Genomic DNA, 26,679 nt, shown 5'->3' on the forward strand with positions numbered 1-26,679 from the left:
GATTTAAGTTTCCTTCGTAACTCTGCTACTCTGAGAGTCTAAGCTTTGCTCTCAGATTCTTTGAGCCTATGGCTACGGGAGACAAGATTTCTTTCAGAGCCCACATAGAAACTTTCCCATGATTCATGCAGTGTTTAAGTTTCCAATTCGCAGGCTTTAATTCATCTCTCTCTTTTGTAACGGTATTCAGAGTATCCATGAGGAGCCAGCCAACATCATTATACCTTTTGACTCCACGAAACTCTGTTAAGGTGTTGAAAACACTCTCACCCAGATCCTTGCTTCTTATAAGCATGGGAGCAGTGTAATCCAATGATGATATTTTGTGTATCTAGATTGCCAACTCATGCTATGGACTGTTAGCATCCTCTTCATTATTGGAAAGGGAGCCATTAGCACTCAAGTCGAATTACAGCAGAGAACCAATTGTAAAATTCCCAGAACCACCCCAGACACCCCATGTGTAAGACCCTTTTCCTCAAGAACCACTCCCAGTACCAAGCTGTATCAGTCAGGCTTCTCTAGGGAAACAGAATCAACAGGAGATACCTGTCAATAGTAAGAAATTTTATGAGTCTCTCATGTGACCGTGGGTGTGCACAAGTCTAGGTTCCTCAGGCAGGCTACAAACCCCGGACTCTGATGAAAGGCCAATGAAGGTCCCTGATGAGTTTCTGGGAGATGTTGGCTGTTCAAACACAAGCTGGGAAATTTTCCCTGAATGCTGGAATCACTTCCCTTCTTAAGGCATTAAACTGATTGGATAAAGTGTCACTCATTGCTGATGGCAATCTCCCTGATTGATGTAAATGTAATGCAGTAAAGTCACTGGTGACTAAAGTCCATAAATGTCCTTGTATTGCAATTAGCCTAGTGCTTGCCTGACCAAACAAATGGACACAATTACCTGGCGGAGTTGACACAGTAACCTAACCATCAAACCTAGTTTGGACATGTTCTTGGTCTTGGTCCACATTCAGGAGGGTGCAGATCCATAGTAAATAAAATCTCCTAAAATGTTACTTCAGTTAAGCTGTGACCAACTAAATCACATTGGGCTTCGATCTGGATTACTGGAGACCCTTATAAACAGTCAAAGTCAGATGAGAAGAGTAGCTACCATTTGGGGAGAAGCCATAAGTCAATAGAACCCAAGAAGAAAGGCAAAGACATTGCCATGTGCATTGCCATGTGACAGAAAAGCCAGGAACCCCAAAGATTGCCAGCCAGCCAGAAGATAGTGACCTCAGAAGGAAGCAAGCCTTCTAGCCTCTGAAACTGTGAACCAGTAAATTCCTGTTGTTAAGCCAACCCAATGTTAGATATTTGTTTTAGCAGTTAGGAAACTGAAACAAATACATATGTGCCAAAATGTTTTGCTCATGGTTTCACATGCCAAGTCTTTCTTCTTCACAACATCCCTGAAGTAGTTGCTCCTTTCATGTTACAGATGAGAAAACTGAGATTTGAAGAGTTTAGTGACTTACTCCCTTTGCTAGTAAGGGAAAGACCTGGGATTCACTTTAGACTTTCTGGCTCCACAGTCTTGGTTCTTAAGTTCTGTGACTGTTAGGATTTAGTCCAGGGCTGGTGCCTTGATGCTGTCTTCAAGGAGCCAAGTTCCTTCTGCTGACTTTCTCTGTCCTTAATGTGTGCCTTCTGACCTTATAACAAGTCACAAAACAGCTGCAAAGTCTCCAAGCATCACTTCTGCATTCCAGGCAAAATTACCTGTCTGATAAAGTAGAGGTTGGTAGCCTAGCCTAGAGAGTTCATATAAACTGGTCTTTTTTTCCAACTCTGTTTTCTTCAGCTGAGCTTGGTTTCTACCACTAAATGTTTATTAGGGTTAGATTAGGCAAAATAATAACAACTGTACCTTAACACAATAGAATTTTACTTCCCTCTCTCAAGGACCAAGAAGTTTCCAGAATCTTTATTGACCTGGGTGCCTTCTATTTTGTTGCTCTGCTATTTTCCACATCAGTTTCTGGAGTTTAAGGACATAAGGCATAAATATTCAACAGAGACTTGAGAGAACTTCAAGTGAAGGAAAAGATACTCCCTTTGCACCTCTCCTTACTTCTACCTTATCTCCACTAGATGGCAACACATACACACACAAAGTATATAAATCTTGAGCCTTCTTTTTTTAAAAACCAAAGAAACGGAACTGACCAGTATAGAAGGAACCTGAACTACAAATCCCAGCATGCATTATTAATCATCTGACTTGCTTCTGCATAAAGGTCTCAAGTTGTTACTCCTGCAGGAATCTGAAGTACGCCATCCAGTCGCTACTCAAAAGTAAGATTTTCCGATATTTTTTCAATGAAACTTTGGGCTGGGTGTAGGAGATTTAATTGATATATGTTGCTCTGTTCTGCATGCTGCCTATTTGATAATTATTCTCAGTTGTTAGATTCAGACAACAATGGGTTTTTCAATGAGTTTGAAGTTCGGGTGCATTTATAAGTTTTTCAAAGCAAAGTGAAAGGATTTTACAGGTTCCTAAGTAAACATTTGTCTTCCTGGCTTGTGAGAACATTTAGAGTTCCTGAAATGCTATGGTTGTGTCTCTGCTATCAAAAGTTAACATTTTGATTACAGTATTTAGAGTAACAAAGCCAACAAGTGCAGTGCCACATTGGGTTTATTGAGAATTGCCCTGTTTTTCAGTTGTAGGCCATGTTTGCCCTCATTTCCCCACAGAAATCCGGTTTAGTTTGTGAATACAGTTTATCTAACATTAAGGCTTTGGCTCCAAAATCTGGTGCCAGAAAGACAGGAAAGCCAGTTATCGGAAGGTTTTCATAAGGAGCCAAAAGGCTGCTCTGTGCTTCAGCAGTAGGTCTTTAAGTGCTTCTCTGGTTGTCAAAGATTCCCAGGGAAGCCCTTCGACATGCACCAGAAGTCAGTGCCAGGAATCGCTAATGGCCGTCGCGTAAATAGTATCTTTTAAAAGCACACCATGCCCAGAGTTGGGGAAGGGTAAAGATTACAGAGTCTTTTACTTTCTAAAAAATATGTTGTATGTATCTCTTAATTCTTTCCATGCTTAAAGTGATAATTTATCACTCAAGAAAAAAAAAAAAGACAGAAATTAATTGCATCAGAGTAGGTCAGGCGATGTAAAAACCTAGCTTCTTCATCACCTAACAAATGCAGGCAAAATCAGAGACCAGCACCTCCTGCTTGATTCTGCATCTTTGATAAAAAGACAGAAAGAAAAAAAGATAATATAGGCCCTTCCCTTGGAGCTGCAATCAGGAAGCCTAGATTTGAATTCAGCTTTACTGTCTCACAGCTGCGAAACACTGTGCAATACACATAACCTCTTTGCAGTTAGACCCCCAGGTGACCAGACCCGGTCGCTTTCTCTTAAACTCCTCTCCAATCCGCCCCTACTCTCCTATTTCGATGCAGGCCTTCACCAGCCTCTCTCTAGACTCCTGCAGCAGCCTCCTAAATGGGCTCCCTACTCCTGCTGTGTCCTCCCTCCCCAGGCCTGTCCTCCACAGCGGTCTTTCTAAAATACATACCTGATCAGGCCACTCTATAAATCCTTCGGTGCCCATTGCCTACAGGAGTAACTAGTTCAGCACTCAGAGCTCAAGCAAAAGTCCGGAGACTTGAAAGTAAAGAGGTTGTTGAGTAACAGCAACATACCAAGTTTGGCTCAGGAGAACAGAGAGAAGATCAAAATGGAAGGACTAGATAACACGAGCCCTCTACACTAGGTTCCCAGCCTATACGTCATCAGGTGGGTGTATGAGCTGAGTGCTTCACAGATTTTTTGCTCACACAGTATAAGTTGGTACCATCAACACTGTCCAACTTATTTTCCCCTGTCTTTCACTTTATAAGGGCTGGAACACAAAACTCTCAAATTCGTAGCCTCATTTGCTGCTAGGGAGGGCCAAGCACACAGACCTGCCAATGGAATGTAAGACGGAATTTCTGAAGAGGGTTTCCTTGACTAGAAAGGCAAGCGCTCTCTAAAAGGCTTTTGGGTTTTGAGCCTCTTCTTTTTGCCTGGAATGTGGCTATGATGCCTGGAGACATAGCCGTCATTTCGTGACTGGAGGCAAAACCTTAAAGAGGCAGAAGAGCAGTAGGAGGAACTTGGTTCCCTGCAGCAGCCGCATTTGATCATGATATGACCCTTCACCCCAGCCTCATCACTAGCTTTTACTCTCACCCTGCGATCTATAAGCAAACATTTGCCAAATATCTCGTGCTCATTATATTTTCGTTATCAATCCTTCCTTTTAAAAATGAACGATTGTGACTGTTAAAATGTACAGTGCATACTTCAACAAATAGGATTAGCAGCACCATGGGGTGGAACGCTCCCAGAACAAGGAGTCCTGGCTCTGCCGGTGACTGGCTCTATGATCTTAGGTAGTTCGGCTCAGTTTCCTTACACCCATTCGGTATGATACGATTTTCCAGCTCTCTTATCCAATGGCCCTGAGGCCAGCCCAGTAATCTTTTAAAGGGGCAAGGAGAAACCACAGACTATTGATAATACAAACCTCAATGAAAGTTATGAGCGTAGGCGAGAAGCAGCCTCAAGCAGCCATGACAGAAACCGTACAATAGCAGCGTGAGCAGGGGCAACAGGGAGGGTGACGGTGGTGGTGAGGGCAAAGCTATACTCGCCCTTGCTGTCTCAGCATCAGAGGCGGTTGTCTCCAGGTACAGAGCAACCAGAAGGAAGGTAGTATCAGGTCCACTGCCTGTTACCGCTTCAGTTTCTAGAGTAAGCATTCTTGGAGAATTCTGGCAGTGGGACTACTTGTACAGAGGCACTGTCTTGCTGGGTGTTCTTCCCTGTACAGGTGTGTGTGCTATAGGTAAGCCATTAAAACATGTGTCTTTAGATTAAACTGCAGGTTCCGTGATGGGCCGACTCGACGGGAAGGTCATCGTCCTGACAGCTGCCGCTCAGGGGATCGGTCAAGCAGCTGCCATAGTGAGTGATGATCTTTTGTTGTCTGCTTACTAGCTTTTGGGAGAACAATTTCACTGTTATTTAATGCCACACAACTCTACTGACTTTGTGCTTCTGTTGTCTTAACTTACAAAAAAACCATTACCCCAGGCAGATGAAGAAGTGAAGCCCTCACTTTATTTCGTGACATCACTGGTAACCTTTGATCCTGAGAAATTTCTTCCCCTGCCTCAGTTTCTCTGTACCATAAATTGACTGCTGGGGTCCTAAAGGAGTACATAACATTGTGAAATTATGTCACAATTCAGAAACAGGACTACCAGGTTCTAAGATGATCAAGTTACCATTGCCTTCAAATTCATGTCTTCTCCCAAATTATACCCTGAAATGAGGCAAAAAGGCACCTTCAAAACTGTAGGATACAGTTTGACATTCATGAAAGCACTAGGATACTCTTAGGAGGAAAAAGATGAAGTAACCTATTTTTCTCTTATTACTTGGAGTTTAGTCACCTACTCAGAAAAGCAATAAAGGCTATCAAATCACAGAACAACAGTATTTTGAGAGGTATTATTACAGAATCCCAGTTCCGAAAGTCCTATTTTATTTCATATTACTTAAAGAGACAAAATCAGAAGATAAGCTAATTTGTCATATTTTTCAAATTGATGATAAAAATAATAAAAATTGGGGTTAAGACTAGACAGTGTGAGATTCTACTTGTTTTATTAGAACAAGGATGACAATAAGATAAAGAGGAAAAAGGCCGAAGATTTTCCATTCATGAAAGCAATTTAACCAAGTAAACAAAGGATTTATTTGTGCCTTGTGTCTACCAGGCTTTTGCAAGAGAAGGTGCCAAAGTCATAGCCACAGATATCAATGCGTCCAAACTCCAGGAACTGGAAAAGTACCCAGGTAAGTGACTTGGCAGCTTTAACTTGAGATTCAGACCCTGCAAGGCATTAAACAAGCAGTAGTACTCACATGTTGAAAGAAAATTGCTTGGCTAGGCTTTTTGGAGTCTGACTCTGACTGTGGCATCAAATCAATATCCTGTGGACCTACAGATGAAAATCATAGATGTATACTTAAAATTTTTATTTGCCCAACAGGATGAGAGATTTAGTACCCTAGTCACAGAGTTATTTGTGAAAAATTAACAGTTATTATTTTAACTTTTGATGACAACTTTCCTCTTCTGCCCCCTTTCCTCCTCCTCTTTAGCAATGCTGTCCAGTCATCGGAATTTTTTTAAAAATCACTATTACAACATAAAGAGTGGATTGGAGGAGCCAGACAATGTGACCAATTATCTGTACTAGTTAGCGGTAGTCTGATTTGAAGTAAGATAATGGTAGTGAAAGAAAAAGGAGACGTGTTCAAGAAGAATATGTACGTAAATCGTAAATCGGCAGAACATGGTAAAGGATTCCCCTGACTAAAATGTAAACCCCCGGGGCAGAGGCTTGCACATCAGGGGGCCTCAGGAAATATCTGTGAAGAAATGAGTGGCCTGGTTCTGGGAGGAGAGCGCGGGCAGTGTTGAGAAGGGCTTCACGGCTTCGGCTTGGATTATCAGCTGCTGCCAGCAAAATGGAACTGTCCTTTGAAAGTTTGTTAATGAAATTTGTTAATAGAAAGTCTTAAGCTGACAATGGTGAAAGAATGAAACCCTACTTAACCCTTCTCACGACAACACAGTGCCCTGTCTACAGAGCCCTCTCTGTACCACCCTTTTCTCTAACGTCAAAGGACTTCAACTAGTTACCTTGAAAGAAAGCAGAGCCAGGAACTTACTTGAAAGTGAACTGTTTCAGTAAAATGTTAATAGAACTGGTTACATGACCAAACACAATTAATTCATTAAATTTAGTCATTGAATTAGACTATCTTGAATTATAATTTCAACGGGTCAAAGTAAAACTAATAGCACAACAAAAAGAAAGTTTTTCTGACACTTCAGCTTTCCTTTATTTATCTTTTCTTCCTACATCTGAATATAAAACAAAATATATATTGAAAAAATATTAAAATGATTGTTGTTTCCATTTTTTAGACAATGTTGGATTTTTGCTAGTAACTAACACAGTTTATAGCTCTCAGACCCCATGCCAGATCTCCAATGTGTAGTCTTCAAGTGTTTCATACCTTCTTTTGGCCCCCTCATTTCTTCTTGAAATTTATTTGAGAAATAAGTGATAATACTCTTGGCCAACAGAGTCATTTCTAATAAATAATTAAAATGACATAGAGGTAAAGCTCACAAACAGAAACAATCTTTTGTTTTTAAAGATTTATTTTTTTAAATTTATTTCTCTCCCCTCCCCGCCTGCCCCCCCCATTTGTCTGCTGTGTCCATTCATTGTGTGTTCTGTGTCCACTTGTATTCTTTTTTTTTTTTTTAAGATTTATTTATTTATTCAATTCCCCCCCTTCCCCGGTTGTCTGTTCTTGGTGTCTATTTGCTGCATCTTGTCTCTATGTCCGCCTCTGTTGTCGTCAGTGGCACGGGAAGTGTGGGCGGCGCCATTCCTGGGCAGGCTGCACTCTCTTTTCACGCTGGGCGGCTCTCCTTATGGGGCGCACTCCTTGCACATGGGGCTCCCCTACGTGGGGGATACCCCTGCGTGGCAGGGCACTCCTTGCGCGCATCAGCACCGTGCATGGGCCAGCTCCACACGGGTCAAGGAGGCCCGGGGTTTGAACTGTGGACCTCCCATGTGGTAGACGGACACCCTAACCACTGGGCCAAGTCCGTTTCCCCCACTTGTATTCTTGTCAGCAGCACTGGGAATCTGTCTCTTTTTTTGTTGCGTCATCTTGACCTGTCAGCTCTCGTGTGTGAGGCGCCATTCCTGGGCAGGGTGCACTTTTTTTGCGCTGGGCGACTCTCCTTACAGGGCACACTCCTTGCACATGGGGCTCCCCTATGCAGGGGACACCCCTGCCGGCACGGCACTCCTTGAGCACAGCAGCACTGTGCATGAACCAGCTCACCACAAAATCCTAGGTTTGAACCCTGGGCCTCCCAATGTGGTAGGCAGACGTTCTATCCCTTGAGCCAAACCCGCTTCCCAGAAACAATCTCTTGTCCTCTCCCTCTACGACCCTGCCCTTACTCCGCCCTTCACACCTTCAGAATTCAGCATCATTGTACCAGTAACTCATCCTCTGAGGGAAGAATGGGTTTAAATGAGCCCACTTGCAGTTTTCACTGCTGACTTACTAAGAAACATGCAATATAGCTTCTTCACACTTCACTGTAAAGTCATTATTGAGAAAAGACTCTTACCTTATTATTCACTTTAGAAAACGGGAAGAGAGAGATTGAGACAGAGGAAAGGAGAGAGAGAAAGAAGTGTTGGAGATTAAGATGGAGAGGGTTTCGTGATTTTTGTTAATGAGATTCTTAAGATGAACGCATGTTGTCCTACTAAGGATCAGCAATTCTCTGAGGCCTACTGGCAATCTTCATGTCAAAACAGCTAAATCTTCAAGGCTAACATTATGGCTATTGGTATAAATAATGTCTTTTGTTTGTTTTTCAGGTATCCAAATTCGTGTTTTAGATGTCACAAAGAAGAAACAAATTGAACAGTTTGCCAATGAAATTGAAAGACTTGATGTTCTTTTTAATGTTGCTGGGTAATTCATAATTTTTTAAAATTTTAAAATTATGGGAAATATAGCTAGACTTCTGACAGCATTGTCATTACACATAAGATTCAGCAATTAATACAGCCATTGAGGTCGATACACGTTTGGAGCCTAACATCAATTAAGGTCTACTCAAGACAACTGGTACTAATGCAAAGCTATTGATATTTTTAAGGCTCACTGCAAATACACTTGTTGCTGATGATAGGCTAGGACATAAAACAAAATGGAAAACCCTTTCCAGTAGCATTTCTTTAAAACTAAGTGCATTTACCAGAAGCAAAGTACAAAGTTTAATGAAATGAGATGTTCCCAATTTTTTGAAACAACATTACTAGCAAGTCCTTTGCATGTCCCAAGCTCAATGTGTTTCTTATTGAGACAATAAATCCCAACAAAAGAAGTTTTCAACTTGTACCTTTATATACAGAACAAAGAGAATGGGTTAATTGAATGTATAAGGGTAGCACCAAACTTGCTAAATCATGCAGGCATGATCAGAAAGTGAACGTAGAGGGAAACGGACTTTTGCCCAGTGGTTAGGGCATCCGTCTACCATATGGGAGGGCCGCGGTTCAAACCCCAGGCCTCCAGGCCTCCTTGACCCGTGTGGAGCTGGCCATGCGCAGTGCTGATGCGCGCAAGGAGTGCCGTGCCACGCAAGGGTGTCCCCGGCGTGGAGCAGCCCCACGCGCAAGGAGTGCGCCCGTGAGGAAAGCCGCCCAGCGTGAAAAGAAAGTGCAGCCTATCCAGGAATGGCGCCGCCCACACTTCCCGTGCCGCTGACGACAACAGAAGCGGACAAAGAAAACAAAGCAGACAAAGAAACAAGACGCAGCAAATAGACACCAAGAACAGACAACCAGGGGAGGGGGGGGAAATAAATAAATAAATCTTAAAAAAAAAAAAGAAAGTGAACGTAGAGCAGCTATGTGCAGATGCAAAAGCTGACAACAGAGATGAGCAGAATTGAGGTTTACATAGGAATTAGTTACATTTGGATGAATTACCTTTCTTGTACTATAGCATTGATTTTTTTTAAAATGGAGAACCTTCTAATTAAAATATGTTTGTGGTTCTTCCAGACCATGTTACAGTGGGGAAAAAATCCCAGTCTATCCATAGTTCATCATGTGTTATAATGTACGGAAATTAAAGCAATAATTTGTGGTCATCTGTTTTATAAATGACCAGCTCATTATTCATATGAGAATACACCCAGAGACATGAAAAAAATCAGCAGATAGTTTTTGAGCATCTATCTAGTCCATTTTCAGCAATGGAGGGCATGTAGAAATATAACACGTGCTTCTTGCTGTCAGAAAAACTGGCATTCTGATTGAATGAGAAGTACAGCAAGCAGTATATGGGAATCATGACAAATAATATTTTATAATTAATTACATTATTTGGTCCAGAAAACAGTGACAGAAATATAGAGTCCTGTGATTAGAAAGATTCCTCAAGGAAGTGTGACTTGAAAAAGAGAGATTACTTTGAGGGTTTTATTTTGTTCTGCTTTTTTGTACTCAACATATAACTTTACACTGTTAACCTTTACACATATTACTGTGCTACCCTGAGACCATAATGCACTTGCTTTCCTTGCAATTTTGATTTCCTTTAAGAATGTTAAAACTGTGCACCTGAGGGCACTGTTGCTCTTGAAATAAGTCATAAAGGGCAGGTGCCATGTTTTCATTTATTTGTTGTTTATTTTTAATGGCATGGTGCTTCTAATGCAGTCAGTAAAGTTTCTTCTGTTTTGTGGCCCTAAACTTGCCTTCTTTTAAAAGAAGGCTGTTGTTTTTAAATAAGAAATTTTCTGCCTTATATTGTTGTATTTGAGTAGTAGGTACTTACTAACCTGATTTACTAAGTGATCCATGTTTAAATTGTTATAAATCATAGTAAGAGAAAGGGACAATAGTCTAAGTCAATAAACGACAATAGAAATAACAAGGAAATGGAATATAAATTTCTTAATGACAACTTTTTTTTACTGTTTAATCATTCTCCCAGTTTTGTCCACCATGGAACCATCCTGGACTGTGAGGAGAAAGACTGGGACTTCTCAATGAATCTCAATGTCCGCAGCATGTACCTAATGATCAAGGCATTCCTTCCCAAAGTAAGAAAACCAACACTGCTGAGATCACCATAGTAGGGCTCTATACTCAGCACCAAGAAAGGATCCCACATGTGCTGAGAACAATAACAGCTAATACAATGACAAACATATTGAGCCTTCATGTCTAGGCACTTAATATGTACTAACTCATTTAACTTCTATTCATGCATTTGAGGAATATTTATTAAGCTCATTCTACATGCCAGGCTTTGTCCTAGGTGCACAAGACACATCAGTGAACTAAACAAAGTTCCTTCTATTGAGGGATGGGACAGGATAATATGTAATCAAATAAATATATAATAAACACAGTGGTTATTAAATACTATGAATTAAAATAAGCTAGGTAGTCAGTGAAGTCCAGGAGGGCTTCATAGATAAGGTGAGACTTTCATAGAGATCTGAATTAAGTGAGGGACCTAAACAGTCAAGTACCTAGAGAGATTTCAAGCAGAAGGATAAGCAAGGGGGCATGACCGAAACAACCTTATTAAAGTAGATAAGTGTTATCACCTCCATTTTACAAGGGTAAAACTGAAAGTTTTGATAACTTATCCAAGGTCTTATAACTAGCAAGTGACTACAGCCAGGATTTGAACTGTGGAACTTCCACAACTTCTTGAATTTGTGTCCAGGCACATGCCAAGATCAATGTAATCCATTGCTTTACTCTGGATATTCTCCTTTTGCTCCTATCTTTAGCTGAGCCACAGAAGTACCAGTGAGGTAAGGGGCATTGTGTGCTAAAGTGGGTATTCCCCTTGGTCCTGCTTCCCTTGAATTTCCCAGCCTTCACTCAATAACTCCTCAGTGTTTTTAATTGATAAACAAGCATTGAGCACCTTTTTGTATAAAGCACTCTACTGGGTGCTCTAGAGGATATAAACACAAGCAGCATACAGCCCTCATTTCAAATGAGTTTATAAGCCAGTAGTGGCAGACAGCCTGGGCTTGGACAATGAAAGGAGTTGACTGAGTACAGAACCAGCACTGCTCAAGGTTGTAAACTGGAATGCAGAAGGGCTATTTTTCTCTTTCTTCCTAACTGAATCAGACGGCTATTGCTACTGAATGCTGCCTCAAGCCAAGAGAACAGCTTTGCTAATGGCACAGCCTGAACTTTCAACCTCATGTCCAGAGGGTCCAGATGAACATTACAGGACAACTGTACAAATTGATTTAGCCATGAAGGAAATTTTTTTCAATCTACTTGTTTAATGCCTAAAAAGGATCTTTGGGTTGGCTCTGGAAGTGTTGAGCAGGCATGTTTTTAAGAAATGTAAATTGCCTTTTTTGCCTATTTGGCATTCATGAGAGTCCATGTTATTTGGAACTTGAATGTATTCTTTGAAGACAGATCGTGAGCATGAGATTTGAGGGGGAAACAGAGGCGTCATAAAAGGGGACACCTAGGTCACAGTGGGTAAGACTATCACAGATGAATGATACTTTTTATAAAACCAGCCTACTTCATTTCTGCAGTGTTCCACAAATATTAGCAAAGGAAGTGGGTGTGGGGTGCAGTGGATCTGAAATTTAGACTTATGTTAATTTTTAAAATATATAACACTAATTTACAAATTGGTGACTGTCTATGATTTTAAAGCATCTTAACAATAACACATTTGGGCAAATAACACTCAATTATTTTTTTGTAAATCCCAAGAGATATCAATGACTGGGACAGGGAAACAAGGATTCAGTGCTACTTGTTAAGGGTGACAACCCTGACCACCCTGATGCCAGATCTCAGTTGCTGGCATCAGGAGAACTTAGGCACAGTCTGAGCTCTGTTCCTCATTCACCATGTGCTCTAGACGATGCCACTTGCACTCTCTTAGTATCTATTTCCTCATCCAAAACTGAGGGCGATAGATTACACAATCCCTTCCAGCCCCAATTGTCAAGAATCCTCTGTATCATCAATCATGATGCACATATACCAGGGTAGAACTTTCCAGGGGAAGCCAGAATTTAGAGTCTAGGCAGCTCTAAAAGGTCAGGTGTTAAAGTATTGGGAACACTTGTAGAGAATTTTTGTTCATGGTTAGACACACAGAAAACCATTCCAAGTCCAAAAGATAAGTCAAAAGGTAGAAAAGAAGTTGAAAACACTATAAGAAGAGGTCAATGCAAAATTCAATGCCCCTAGAAGAGAAACTCAATTAAGGCAAGGATTTGAGGATGACTTGGTTGTTTTTTCCTTGCTATGTCTCCAGGGCTTAAAAGAGTTTCTAACACATAGAGGTATTCAGGACATTTATTGAATGAATAAACAAATTTAGGGCATCAGTCTAGGTGGAGGACAGGCAAAGGATCACTGGACATCCAAGCAGCAAAGGTCTGTCAAGGTTAGGAACTGGGCTCTAGTAAGCAGAGGCAGAGGAGCTGGCAGAGTAGGACTAACTGGATATAGCTAGAGAAACTCTTCAGAGCTCTTTCTGGTCCCCACTTAGGGTTAGGGTTAAGCCCTGAGTTTCTGGAGGATTAAGAAACTCATTACTATGTACCAGGCACTTCACTTTATAGTTGCACTTGCCAGAGAAGGCTGTTGCATGGGAAGCCAGAAAGATCATTACATCATGGCAGCCAGTGATGAGCAGGTGATGGAAGGGGCAAGATTCTGGGCTCTAGAATCGGCAGCAGGCCTGGGCTGAACAAGCAGTACAAGCGCTAAGGGGCAGCACCAACATCTCCTACGTGACTAGATTCTAAGGTTTCGTCTGAGGAATCACTGCATTTCAGAAGACTGATGATCAAATGTACCTAATAACCCATTTTTATATATTAAATAGGGTGATATATATTCTATAGATATTAAAAATGAGTCCTGTTATTTGCTAAATTGAGTAAGAACAGAATTTAAGGCTCAGTTTTAAACACCATTACATTTTAATAACTTTGTTGGTCTTTTTATGAGGGTCCCATTTAATGATGATTATGTAGAAAAACACAGTTGAATTAAATATTATTCTCTCCCTTGCTGTCTTCCTTGACTTGGTTGGGCACCTCGGTCCCTCCTTTGTGTCCTTTGTAAGGCATTGTGTCCACCCAACATGGGGGCCTTGGGGTTATTTTATACGCTCTGCTCTTAAGTGCAATTAGTAGCAAAGTATCAAAACAATATCATAAAGAAATGCATAATCTTGGCAACCCCAGGTTTAGACCCAGTCCACATTCACCTTCACCATTCCTACACCTGTTTTTCTGAGAGCTGCTGAAGAAATTTACCCCAACAAAAGTGATTTTTCCTCACCTAGGTCCTTTACACTGTCTCCAAGACTCCTTCCTCCTGGAAACACTTTCCTTGCTTGATTTTCATACTATAGCATTTCCTGCTTTTCCTTCTTTGCTCTCTCACTCCTGTTCTTCAGTTTTTCCTCCAGCAGTTATTTTAACTTCTCACTGTTCTCTTAGACTCCACCTTTTCTCCTCTAATTCTATAGACATACATCTAGGTTTTTATTTCACTGAGAATTTAGTGCCCAACAGCAGGAATTCTCTCAACTTCCTGCTCCTTCCCCCAAAATATTCATATGTGCTTATGCCTGCACATATATATATATACACATTATTTTAATAGAGTATAAGCTAATTTAAAAACATCCTTGAATCACAGTAGCTTTTTTTCATTATATATTCATCTGGGGCAGGGCCCAGCAATCTGCATTTTAAACTTAGTGCCTCAGGAGAGATTCTGATACATCAAATATTTATTGACAGCCTACTGTGTACCCTAAGTGCTGGGGATCCATCAGCAGACACAACAGTCAAACACCCTGCCCTTAAGAAGATCACATCCCAGTAGGGCATTCTGAAGGATGTGTGCTTAGGAAACCCTGTCCTGGTTGGGAGAGGCGTGCCCTCATACAAGCCGTGCCCATCCTTCCTCGGCTGTCTCTACCTGTTACTCACAGTCATTTCCGCCCTCTGGGCCCTGGCTGATACCTTTATCACTCCTTCCCTAAATCATTCCACCAGCCTCCTGACCGGTCTCCTCTGCATGGCGCCAGAGTGATTTTTGTAATCCCCCAATCCAAACTCCCCTCTGCTTTAAAAGCTTCGTTGTTAATGCACTGCCTTCAGGGTCAAACCCAAATTCTTAAATTTAGACCTTGTGACCTCTCTAGCCTCATTCCTCCCACATCCTGCACTCCTGCAAGACTGAACCACCCCTCCGGGTTCCCTGACAGAGCCACCCTCTCTCATACCTTTGTTTTTATTCCTGCGGTCCCCTTTCCTTAAATCATCCTTCCCTTATTTCTCTAACATTCAAGTTTCAAAATTCAGCCCACATACTTCCTCCTCAAGAGCCCTTCTCTCAGCGCCCCCCAGCCTGAACTGTCACCCCCACCCCTACTCCAACATTTGCTTAGGTCCCTGTGCAGGTCTCTGTTGCTGGGTGCTAGTTATGTCGACCACTCCAACCAAACTGACATCTCTCAACAGATACGGCCTGTATCATTTACCACTGATTCTCCTGGGCTTAGCACAATACCTGGTCACAGGAGGTATTCAACAAATATGTGTTGAAATGAATAAAAGCTTTCTAGCATCAAGAACATGCAGTAATGACCAATTTTCATTCACATTCCATTTAGCTCAGAATTCATCCTTGGTCTTGCTGGTGTTTTTGTACCACAGGAAGGCAATCGCCCCTTGGGAATGTTACTGTCAGTGTGTGCGCGCGTGTGTGTGTATGTGCGTGTGTGATCATTCCCAGCAATGGTTCAGTGAGGTATTGTGAGTTTAAGGACCATTAACATTAGTAGGTAATTGGACTTGGTAAGTGGTTACATGTTTGAGGGCATGCCTCTCCCATCTAGGGCAGGATTTCCTAAGAACACCCCCTAAAGAATTCCCTTACTAGGATGTGACTTTTTTAAGAGCAGGATTTTTGACCATTTTCTCCACTGTTGTTTCCCCAGAACTTACAGTACACTTTGATTGTCTATTTCTGTAAACCATAAGTAAATGAAGAGTAGTATTTTTTTGTTTGTTTTGTTTTGGCAGATGCTTGCTCAAAGGTCTGGCAACATTATCAACATGTCCTCTGTAGCTTCCAGCATCAAAGGTGGGTCTGTCTTCCTCTGAGACCATGACGCTGACACTTCAGACACTTTTATGACCTATTAGTTTTGTGAACAAGCATAACAGGGTTCATGAAATCTGCACATATATTCAGAACTGCTTAAAAATGGTACTAAGTTCCTTAATTATCAGACCTATTGCCTTAATGTAAACTAATCATAAAATTAAGCTAAAATTGTGTTTTCTTTTCCTTCCCTTTTATGAAAATCAAAACTGGGAAAAGGAAGCATTTATCCGTTTGATTAATCAAAAAAGATATCTTGAGCGCCCACTATGTGTCCCTCCAGTCTAAAAGAGGATAAGAGACAGCCAAACAAATGCCTCATGCAGTGTGATAGTACATTATAAGAGAAGTTTGCATAAAGTGCTATCAAAGCACAGGGCTGACAATATGATACCCAGGCCCAGAGCATCAACAGACTTCAGCTCCTACACTCTGATTTATTGGACTTACGCTGCTCAGCTAACATGGAGTTGAAGAAGGTCAACCACCACACCATGGAGCCTAGAGTGCCTGCAACTGAAAGCAGAAGGAGTGCATCCAGTATCCATGTGGAATCTAAGCCCCCACTTGACATAGATGTGCAATGGATACAACCAATCTAATGTCCACAGAGAAAATGTGGCATGGGTGTGCGAAGGGTGGCCATGGTGGCTGCTGGGTGCGGGGAATGGGAGGAAGAGATGAGATGGGGAGGTGTTTTCGGGACGTGGAGTTGTCCTGGATGGTGCTTCACGGTCAATTACGGGACATTGTAGATCCCCCCAGGGCCCACTGGATGGAACGTGGGAGAGTGTGGGCTATGATGTGGACCATTGACTATGGGGTGCAGTGATGCTCAGAGATGTACTTACCAGGTGCAATGAATGTGTCATGATGATGGGCAAGAGTGTTGCTGTGGAGGGAGTGGGGGGTGGGGGCGGTGGGGTTGAATGGGACCTCATATTTTTTTAATGTAATATTTTAAAAAATAATAAAAAAATAATTAAAAAAAAGCACAGGGGATTTAACTCTGCCTGTGGGCAGGGAGATGCTTCACAAAAACAGCTTATCTGGGCTCTAAATAAAAAGTCAAGGTGAAGGAGTAGGATAACTGTAAAAAGGAGATGATGTAATATTCTGGCACCAATGGATTTGCTAATTGAATATTCCTCCACTTTGCAAGAATATACACATAAAGTCTGCACAACAGAGGAATGCAAACAAGTGCTTAGGCCTCTTGTTATTTGTATAGTTTTTGTTTTGTCTTGTTTTTGCTGACCTTTCTTTCTTTTGGAATCTGCCTAAAGGTTACACCAATTGTTGATGACAAACCAAGTCTGTTGTTAAATATGGCAATATCTCAACAAACAAGTAACAATTGAGTTGTGCCAATGCTGAGATCATTTTCTCAGACTCAGAAACTAGTCCTATTAAGTGAGAAAATCTGGGATCAAGTTTTTATAAAATAAAGTGGGAGGACACATGAAAATAGTTACTGGGGAAGTTTAACTGTATTTCTATTCTAAGGACCATGTTTTGATTCCTTCAACTGTTGAACCTTGTCTTCACCCTCAGGAGTTGTGAACAGATGTGTGTACAGTGCAACCAAGGCTGCTGTGATTGGCCTCACAAAGTCCGTGGCTGCCGATTTCATCCAGCAGGGTATCAGGTGCAACTGTGTTTGCCCAGGTAAGTCATGCAGTATAGGGCTGTGAGCTTGTCCTTTCTGACATCCAGGTTGCCAGTGTGAAAGATATCTACATAAACTTGTTTTTACTATGTGTTATATTGTGTTTTGTCATTGTGAAAAGTTCAAAAGAAGAAGTCTGGCCTTATTAAGATAACTTCCAATTTGAGGAAGAGATGCTAAGTCATTAGGAATGATCCACAGATGCACAGGGTTTAAATGCCATCCATGTGAGTAGGGAAATTCAGAATAAAGTAACATAATTCACCAGAGCTTGGTGTTTTGGAAACAGACCAGGGATAACCTTGTCATGGAATAGTTGAAAAGTAGACAACATTCACGGAATAGCAGGAAGAAAATCAGAAATAAGAGAAGCCTCCCAGAACAAATGGGTCTACTACAGCCTTGTAAATCGCTTAAGGCAGTTCATAAGTAAGATGGAGGCAATAACCTTTCATTGTGCTATAAAATGGGTCAGCAAATCAAGGTCTGCAGACCAAGTCTGCCCATCAGCTATTTTGGTAAGTAAAGTTTCATTGGAACACATCCACACCCATTTATATAAATGGATATATTCTTTCACCTGTTCTAGCTACCTATAATGAATATAGGGCGCCTGTTTTAGTTTGCCAAAAGGCTGCCAATGCAAAGTACTAGAAATGAGTTGGCTTTTATAAAGGGAATTTATTTGGAGTAAAAGTTTACAGTTCCAAAGCCATGAAAAGTCCCACACAAGGCACCATAAGAGGTGCTTTCTCACCAAAGTCTGCCACGTGGTGAAGCAAGATGGCCGCTCATCTCAGCTGAGGTCTCACCTTTCTGCAACTGTCCGCAAACCTGGCATATGGCTTGTCTGTTACTGGATCTCCTCCCTCAGTCCTGGAAGCTGTACTTTTTTCCCAAGCTCAGTTGTAAGCTATCGGGCATATGGCTCATTTCTCTCTGCACTTCAGCTCTTTGAGCCTCTCTGGGGCTTCTCTCCTTGTAGCTCATCTGTGGACAAAACTGGAGTCCTTTCTCTCATCATTGCAGGATCAAATATAGCAGCTTCCTTTATCTGTGTCTGTGTCTCTCTCTGTGTGTCTACGTTTTTATCAGACCCAGTAAAAGGGCAGAGACTCAACCTGAGTCATGCCTCACCAACTTAGTCCAGTTCAAAGGGTCTCACACCCACAGGAATGAATTAGTTCACAAACATAATCTTTCTCTTTTGGGGATTCACAAAATAATTTTAAACTGCCACAATGCCTAATAAGGATTATTAACTTTTTTTTCTGAAAAGAAATTAAATATTGCCTATCCACAATCCTGGTTTGTTTCTCTCAGTAGTTCTCAGCTGGTATTACGTTGCGGAGAAGGGAAGCATTTCAAAATTACCTGTGGAGCCTTTTAAAATTCAAAGGGCATTTTTGGAGAAGGGGTTGGTGGGAAAAATTGTGTGTACTGTGGAAAGTCCCACAGGAGATTCTGATATGATCCATTTTTATATAATCCACTAACTTATTAAAGAGGGAAAACTACTGGACAGCCTTCAAGCTAACAATTCCCATGATTGAAAGATTTTACCTTCTTTTTCTTGGGAGAGGTAGAAATAGGTAACACTAATTAGGAAAAAAGGAGGATGCAGGGGAGAAAGCTTCACTGGGTTTTAACATGTGCACTGGTGCCTGAGCTCAACTGTTCTTGGTGTCCCTCCCCCCAGTGGAATAAATGGCAAAATGATTTGGAAAATCTGGTTGTCTTAACAGCTAGACTTTTCAGAAGACTGGAAAATTTGTTATCAAACTCTCTGGAACAAGGAACTTGTGAGATTGATGCTCTAGCTGTGACTCACTGAGCCAGTCACAGGAGAAAACCCAAAGAGGAATGAGTGTGTCTGGGATGATGCTGAGGGTTGTATAGTCACAACTCTGGAAAACCAGATGTGTGTAGACTATGGAATGATATGTCAGTGTCATGGGACACAGCAAATGCTAATGACAATGGAACTAATCTGAAGTATTGTACTTGCTCTATGGTTTTCATTTAATGGTCATTACATACCAGCCAAATGTAATATCATACTCATTTGCTGCATGAGAGTGGCCTCTTATAAGTTCTGGGTTAGAGTAGAAATTAATCTTCCTGGCCTGCTTCACTCTTTCTGAAATAGAAAGTTTGAATAAACACAGATTTTTCACATACCTAAATTCACATACAACATTTAATCTGTAAATGCAACGTGGTAGCATCTATCTCTCGTGTTTGACATAAAGATTAAGTGAAATAACATAATTACCTATTACATAGTAGACAATAAATGTATTTCTTTTCCTTTCAGTCAAGTTTAGAATTATAAAACAGAGCATCTTCCATGCTTACTTTACTCCACTGATACTATAATGTTGTTCTAGGTATAGACTGATTAGGGCTCAATCCTACTCCTACCCAGGAATAAGTCTCCTTGGCTCTTAGTTCCATCCTCTGAATCATACTTTCTGCTTCATAAAAGATGCCAAGTGTTTGCAGCTGAGTAGTTTCAAAAGAATATTTAATGACATGGGAAATAATTTAGCATATATTTAAAAGCAGTACAAAAACTATGAATATGGTATGTTTAAAAATTTGGTTCCAAAAGTGATATGCTATAGATGAAATGCAAGAAAAAAAGGGGGTGGGGGGTGGGGGCTGGTGGAATACATCAACATGTAATAGTGGACCAGTAATTTTATTTTCTTTTTTGTGCTTTCCCATAATTTAAAAATTTTCACACTGAACAGGCATTACTGTTATTATCAAGAAAGAAATATAATCCTTGTAATATTAAAAAAACAATATTCAGTTTTTTATACTGGAACATGAAATATTTCTACTTATTAAAGGGTTAGTTTAGAACTTCTAAATTCAAAACAAAACTTGAGTTAAATTGAAACTTGAAATAACTGTAAAATTTTAGTTATTTAAAAATTAAATTATTAACCCTGTTTTTTTTTTCCAAAAAACTCGGCTGTTCACATTCTGAATGCTATAGGTCTGCAATAGGTACACAAAGTCACAAAAACAAGAGCCACTTTTGTAGAATATCTATTTTTCTAAAAGATTTGGAGGAAAAATTATAAATTTTTTTGCCCTTAAAACGTTTTGTTATACACCTTCATATATAAGAGCAGCAAAATTATGGCTGCTCCATATCTGAAGATAGGAAGAGAGTATGAAAGCTGAACGAATAGAAAAAAAAATTATGTGCAGTAAATGATTAGAAATTTTTGGTACTTCTAGTTTTTGCAGTCACCTCAAAATAAAAGGAAGGCACTTGAAAGGCCTTTCAAAGGCCTTGAAAAAGGTTATCTCATTCACTGGTGTCCACCAGTGAGACTAATCTTCCCTGTAAAGTAGCTAGAATGGTTCCTCAAAGAGTCTTCAGTGGCCCATGGCTGTCACCTTAAAAATCCATGACTTTAAATTTTTTATCATAACAATAAAAACTGGTTTCTTCAAACCTGTTTATCTTCCTGTGCTCAATCAGACATCTATCTACAAACAAGAGAGAATGTACTTCATTTCAATTTCCTCTGCAGCAAGTTCTTGGGTAACAAAAATTCCTCTAGAGGAATGTGAGTTGTGGTCTTTTTTTTTTTTTTTAATTTAATGTCATTCTCATTTAAAAAAATTAATTTTACATTATTTTTTTTATGAGAAACATGAATCAGTAGTTAAGAGCAGGAATTTGAAATGAATGAAAGTAGTCAAGATATTGAGAAAAACTCAGAATATGCTGAAATTACCAAGGGCTGTGGCAGACAGAGTTGTCTCTGAGGATTGCCATGGTGAAGCAAAGAATGGTTTTGAGATCACTGAGGCAATCTGGAAACTCACACTGATGATGTGCATATGTGACGTATGTACATCCCAGGATTGTTGCAAGTATTAAATAGTACACATGAAAGTGCTTAAAATCTGTAAAACATTCTATAAATATAATGTGATTAAAATACATGTCTTTGCAAGCACTGTGTGGTTCAGTAAATCCCTGCCTAGTATCGCAAAGTCCATTGTTTTAAAAATCATGGTAATGTTATTAGAGAAGTTATAAAGGATTGGGCAGGAAGAGGTGAAATTATCAATTTCTTTTTCAGTTTAAGTAAATAACCAAGCCAAATATCTCCTTTTGATTTAGGAACAGTTGATACCCCATCTCTGCATGAGAGAATACAAGCCAATCCAAATCCTCAAGAGGTACATCCATTGTTTTCAGCGTGATTAAAACTTTTGGTTGAAAATGTTCTCTTCTTTAATATCAACTTTCTAATCTGTCACACTGTGGGTTTTACTATAGCACTGATAGTTTGAGTAGCTTGAGTGAGAGGATCATCATAGCCTGCTTGATCCACAATGAATGATATTCTTGTGTTATCATACATGATTAAGATAGGCAGCAAGTCAGTGATTCCTTTGTAGAGCCCTCATGCCTTTCACTACCTTTGACCACCTGAAGGAGTTGCAGGTGAGTACATACTTCAGCTCACATGGCTCATGTCTGGTATGGTTTCTGGTGACAGGCACTGAGTGATTTTCTGAAAAGACAGAAGACGGGAAGATTTGCAACCGCAGAAGAGGTAGCCCTGCTCTGTGTTTATTTGGCTTCTGATGAAGTAAGCACTATTCTCAGAGAATTTATTATCCTGAATCACATTTAGCCACTATTTGCCCATCAAAATAAAGCCATTTTAGAATTTATGGTATGTTTATGCTAAGATACTGCATTTATAAGATAGGAAAAAGTCCTGATTTAATTCAAGGAAAGGTGACTTTGAATGAGCCACTGGCTTTCTTATTCATATTTACACATCACAAAAGCTTATAATGAATGAAATGGAGGGTTAAAAAAATTAAATTCCTTAATTTTCTGAGAGATAATTGATGTAAAAAATTTTAAATTAGGGAAGTGGATTTGGCTCAATGGATAGAGCATCCACCTACCACATGGAAGGTCCAGGGCTCAAACCCAGGGCCTCCTAGTCTGTGTGGTGAGCTGGCCCATGTGCCATGCTGATATGCGCAAGGAGTGCTGTACCACGCAGGGCTGGCCCCCACTTAGGAGAGCCCCACACACAAGGAGTGCATCCTGCAAGGAGAGCCGCCCAGCGCAAAAAAAGTGCAACCTGCCCAGGAGTGGTGCTGCACAAACAGAGAGCTGATGCAGCAGCAAGATGACACAACAAAAAGAGATACAGAATCCCAGTGCCACTGACAAGAAAAATTTTAAATTAGTAAACCCTGATTAGATGTAAATTAACAAATGAAATTCCAGAATTATGAGATCCTCAAGTGAAATAAGGAGAGGGTTAACCAGTTTTAATTGTGTTTGGGGAACAAATAATTGGTACATGATGTTTTTAGTTTTCCTGATGACTTGTTTAGGTGAATTCCACTGGAGCTTTTTTTCATTAGTTCTTACTTGTTTCGCATCATACATGGAAATTTGTAATCCTGTCTGCTTTTTGCTGTCTTTTTAGTAACCATTTTCTTCCTGAATAACTTGTATATTTTTAAATGGCATACAGCAAGAAAGCAGGAACTATATTTATAAGGTAGAGTAACAGAACATCCTCTTCTGTTTTATATGTCTTTGATTATTGTGTGACCAGGGACTTAAAGTATGAGAAGGAAAAGAGAGTAGGTGTGAGAGAGGAGGTAGGATACAAACTTGGTACACATCAAGTGGGGGGTGAATGTGACAAATACAGGGGTTGAAATTCTTTCAGCAACAAAGCAGTTACCACTTCTCAGAACAATTAACAACAATCATTAATAGTTGGGGAAACTGTTAGCCAAATTATTAATAGAGAAAGCCCACTATCCTTTGTGATTTCTCTGATTCCATGTCTTTAGAAGAGCTCACTTGAACTGGGGGTACTGCTGATAAGCTAAATTTCCCTTGTTTTCCAAAGCTTAGGTTACTAAATATTTGCAAATGTTCTGGCTTGAAACACAATGAAAAGACCTTTAGCTTTTTAGAGCAGCCCAGACAAGTCCATATATGTAACAAAGCTTGCCATTTAAAGGAACTGTGGGAGACGTGATCTTTTTATTTGACTAAATGATCAATAATAATTTAGTTTATCTACTTATATGATCAGTTTTCATATAATGAATTTTTTTAAGTTTCTGTACTCATATTATGATGTCTTTTCTTTCTGTCTCTCCCACCGTTTCTGGCTATAGATGAATTTAAAACTAATAGCACAAAATTTGAGTCTTCATTATCCATGATTAAGTTATAAGAGCTTTAGACCTCTATCACAAAGATCACTTCAGCTTTAATTCTTTCAACAATTAAAATCCTATGGGCAAAAAAAAGCAGTTCTTTTTTTTTAAAGGAGGTATCCCGATTGAACCTGGGACCTCGTAGATGGGAAGCAGGCATTCAAACCACTGAGCTATGCCTGCTCCCCTGCCCCCCAAAAAAGCTGTATTCTTTACAATCCTACAATTTTTTGCAATTTGCAAAGGTTTGAATATCTGAAACTAGAATTTTTTCATAGCCTAATAGATTAAAATAATTTGTTATTCATGTAAATTTAAAGATCACATTTAGGGCATTTCAAATCCTAGAATTCCCTATGCATATTGGTCAATTAAGTATATAATATCTTTTTTTGTTGTTAGATTTATTATTGATTTATTTCTCTTCTCTTCCCTACCACCACCACCACCCCTGCAGTTGTCTGTTTTCTGTGTCTATGTGAATTAAAAAATGCCACCTGTATTCTTGTCAGTAGCACGGGGAATCCTTATCTCTTTTTGTTGCATCATCTTGCTGCGTAAGTTCTCCGTGTGTACAGTGCAACTCCTGGGTAGGCTGCACTTTTTTCACGCTGGGTGGCTGTCCTTATGGGGCGCACTCCTTGCACATGGGGCTCCCCTATGCAGTTGACACCCCTGTGGGGCACAGCCCTCCTTGTGCACATCAGCACTGCGCATGGGCCAGCTCCACATGGGTTGGGAGGCCCTGGGTTTGAACCCAGGACCTCCCATGTGGTAGGCGGATGTTCTATCCATTGAGCCAAATCCACTTCCCAATGATATCTTTTTAAAAGATCTGTTTGGCAATTGATATATATAATCACTTTATGGCTGATGTAGTTATGTTCAAAAGTTTATTAGTGGCATAAAAATTCAGTCACTTTTGAATACTAATGAGTTTCCAAATGAAAATGTATTATTTTAGCCTACACTTTATCCTATTTTTGGAAATGGCTATACATTGCCATTTCTTGATTTTCACATTCTGAGATCAAACACCAAACAGACCCTGCTTAGAATATGACACTCAGACACCAGCCAGAGGCCAAGTAGCTCCACATCATAAGAACCCTCAGCAGTTCTAAATAGAACTCTCAGATTTTCCTAAATTCTGTTAAGTGAGGTTTCCTGTTAGCATGAGAGTAAATTTTTTAGTTTTTCCAGTCATAGAAACATTTAAACAACAGGCTGTTGTTAAGCCTTTTTAATCATTCTGTCTCCGTGTGTTTATCACTGCAGTCTGCCTACATAACAGGTAATCCTGTCGTCATTGATGGAGGCTGGAGCTTGTGATTCCAATCTCCTTGCTGGGAAAGCAATTTCTTCCTAAACACAGTGGATGAAGATATGAAGAAAATGCACTGATCGTCTTTTTCTTATTAAGGATATTTTAAGCCCCTCTCCTAAAAGTAGTCATGAAAAAGGCCTTTTTTAGTGAAATAATTGTTTACCAGAGATTGACTCTTTACATATACTAATCTCTTTCTGCTTTCTTCTAAAACCATTTTGGTTAGATGAAGTAAAAGTTTTTGAATTCACTGCAAGAGGATAGTTTTAAAAACAAACCTCAGGCCATTACACATTTTGTCAAAACCTATAAAATTATGCAGTGCAAAATGTAAACCACAATGTAAACTATAGACCATAGTTAGTACCAATGCTTCGATATTTGTTTATCAATTGTAACAAATGTCCCACACTAATGAAAGATGTTGTTAATGGGGGAAAGTGTGAGAGGGGGAGGAAATGGGGTATATGGGAATCCCCTACAGTTTTTATGTAACTTTTATGTAATCCAAAACTTCCTTAAAAATAAATAAATAAAATTAACCTCAATTTGTAAGCATATGCCATTAAAATGTGAATATGAAGGAAAAGATGTTTAGGGAAAAAGTATTAATTTTTACTTTATTGCTATTTTCCAGTACTCAAATATTTTATACAATTCTGCAGTAGGTCTATATGTGGATCCTAATTTAAAATTTGTACACTATTATAAATGAACATCAAGTGAAGGAGCTTGACTTCAATAACTTGGAGTAAATATTTATATTTCTTAACTCAGAAATATATTGTTCATCTGTTACATAACAGATAATCAAGTATTCGTACTCAATGAATGTTGTCACTAAAATCATTAAGCACTATTTTCTTAATCTAAACTATCCATATTAAAATAGGCAATGATATTTGACATGGGCCTAAGAAACATATAGTTAAATAGAAGGATATATTGTCAGTTTGAGGGATATTTTCTAGATTAAAGATAAATAAATAAGCCCCAGAATAATAGACCAGAGGATATGTAATCTGGAAATAGTTTCTGCATAAATACAAATATACCATATAACAAGTAGGGGAAAAAAATGAAACATTCCTGGAATTATACAGCTCAAGAAAATAAATTCCTGAATAATAATTCTGTAGTAGATTTTGAGGGAAAAGCTTTTTTTTTTAATTCTAGTTTTAGAGTTTTATATTTGCATTTTGTTTATTTGTTACTAACTTAAAAGACAAAATGGTATGGTGGACAAATAGATACTAAATAAATGAGCAGTATTTCTTAGACTTTTCTCCAGTACAGCAAGGACTATTTTGAAATGGAAAAGGAAAGGATAACATTTAGGTATGAGAAATAAAATGAAACAGTTTATGAAGAAAAATTAAAATTCACAGTAAAGAATATTTTAAGTGGCATTTTAGAGGAGTCCATTGATTATAAGATTTTGGTTTGGAGTTATGGACCAGCCATTTCACTACAAGATCATGATGGCTTGGTTTGTGACATAGACAAAATTGCCTAACTTAGTTTTCTGGTTTATTAAATTAGAGAGTTGGGCTAAATGACCTGGGTTTCTTTTGGTGTATCATAATCAAAATGCTGT

At 39.6% G+C, this 26,679-nt stretch overlaps 1 protein-coding gene across 1 annotated transcript; it reads left to right on the forward strand.

Annotated features, from left to right (window-relative positions):
* The first annotated feature begins 2,218 nt into the window (after positions 1-2,218).
* Positions 2,219-25,630, forward strand: BDH2 (3-hydroxybutyrate dehydrogenase 2). Its single transcript, XM_004464848.4, has 10 exons — positions 2,219-2,307; positions 4,887-4,978; positions 5,797-5,875; positions 8,509-8,605; positions 10,640-10,748; positions 15,762-15,822; positions 17,398-17,511; positions 21,666-21,724; positions 22,048-22,140; positions 25,034-25,630. The coding sequence occupies exons 2-10, from the start codon at positions 4,907-4,909 to the stop codon at positions 25,085-25,087; spliced, it is 738 nt and encodes a 245-aa protein (XP_004464905.1). The 5' UTR covers positions 2,219-2,307; positions 4,887-4,906; the 3' UTR covers positions 25,088-25,630.
* The last annotated feature ends 1,049 nt before the right edge of the window (positions 25,631-26,679 follow it).

The sequence above is a fragment of the Dasypus novemcinctus genome, chromosome 1 (genome assembly GCF_030445035.2).
Source record: "Dasypus novemcinctus isolate mDasNov1 chromosome 1, mDasNov1.1.hap2, whole genome shotgun sequence".
Taxonomy (NCBI): domain Eukaryota; kingdom Metazoa; phylum Chordata; class Mammalia; order Cingulata; family Dasypodidae; genus Dasypus; species Dasypus novemcinctus.

What these genes read in the sequence shown, in the direction of transcription:
- BDH2 (XM_004464848.4), top strand. Translation starts at nt 4,907, where the DNA reads ATGGGCCGACTCGACGGGAAGGTCATCGTCCTGACAGCTGCCGCTCAG. An exon ending in GTTCTTTTTAATGTTGCTGG is followed by an intron (nt 8,606 to 10,639) that starts GTAATTCATAAT and finishes TCATTCTCCCAG; the next exon opens with TTTTGTCCACCATGGAACCA. An exon ending in TTTATTTGGCTTCTGATGAA is followed by an intron (nt 22,141 to 25,033) that starts GTAAGCACTATT and finishes TTATCACTGCAG; the next exon opens with TCTGCCTACATAACAGGTAA.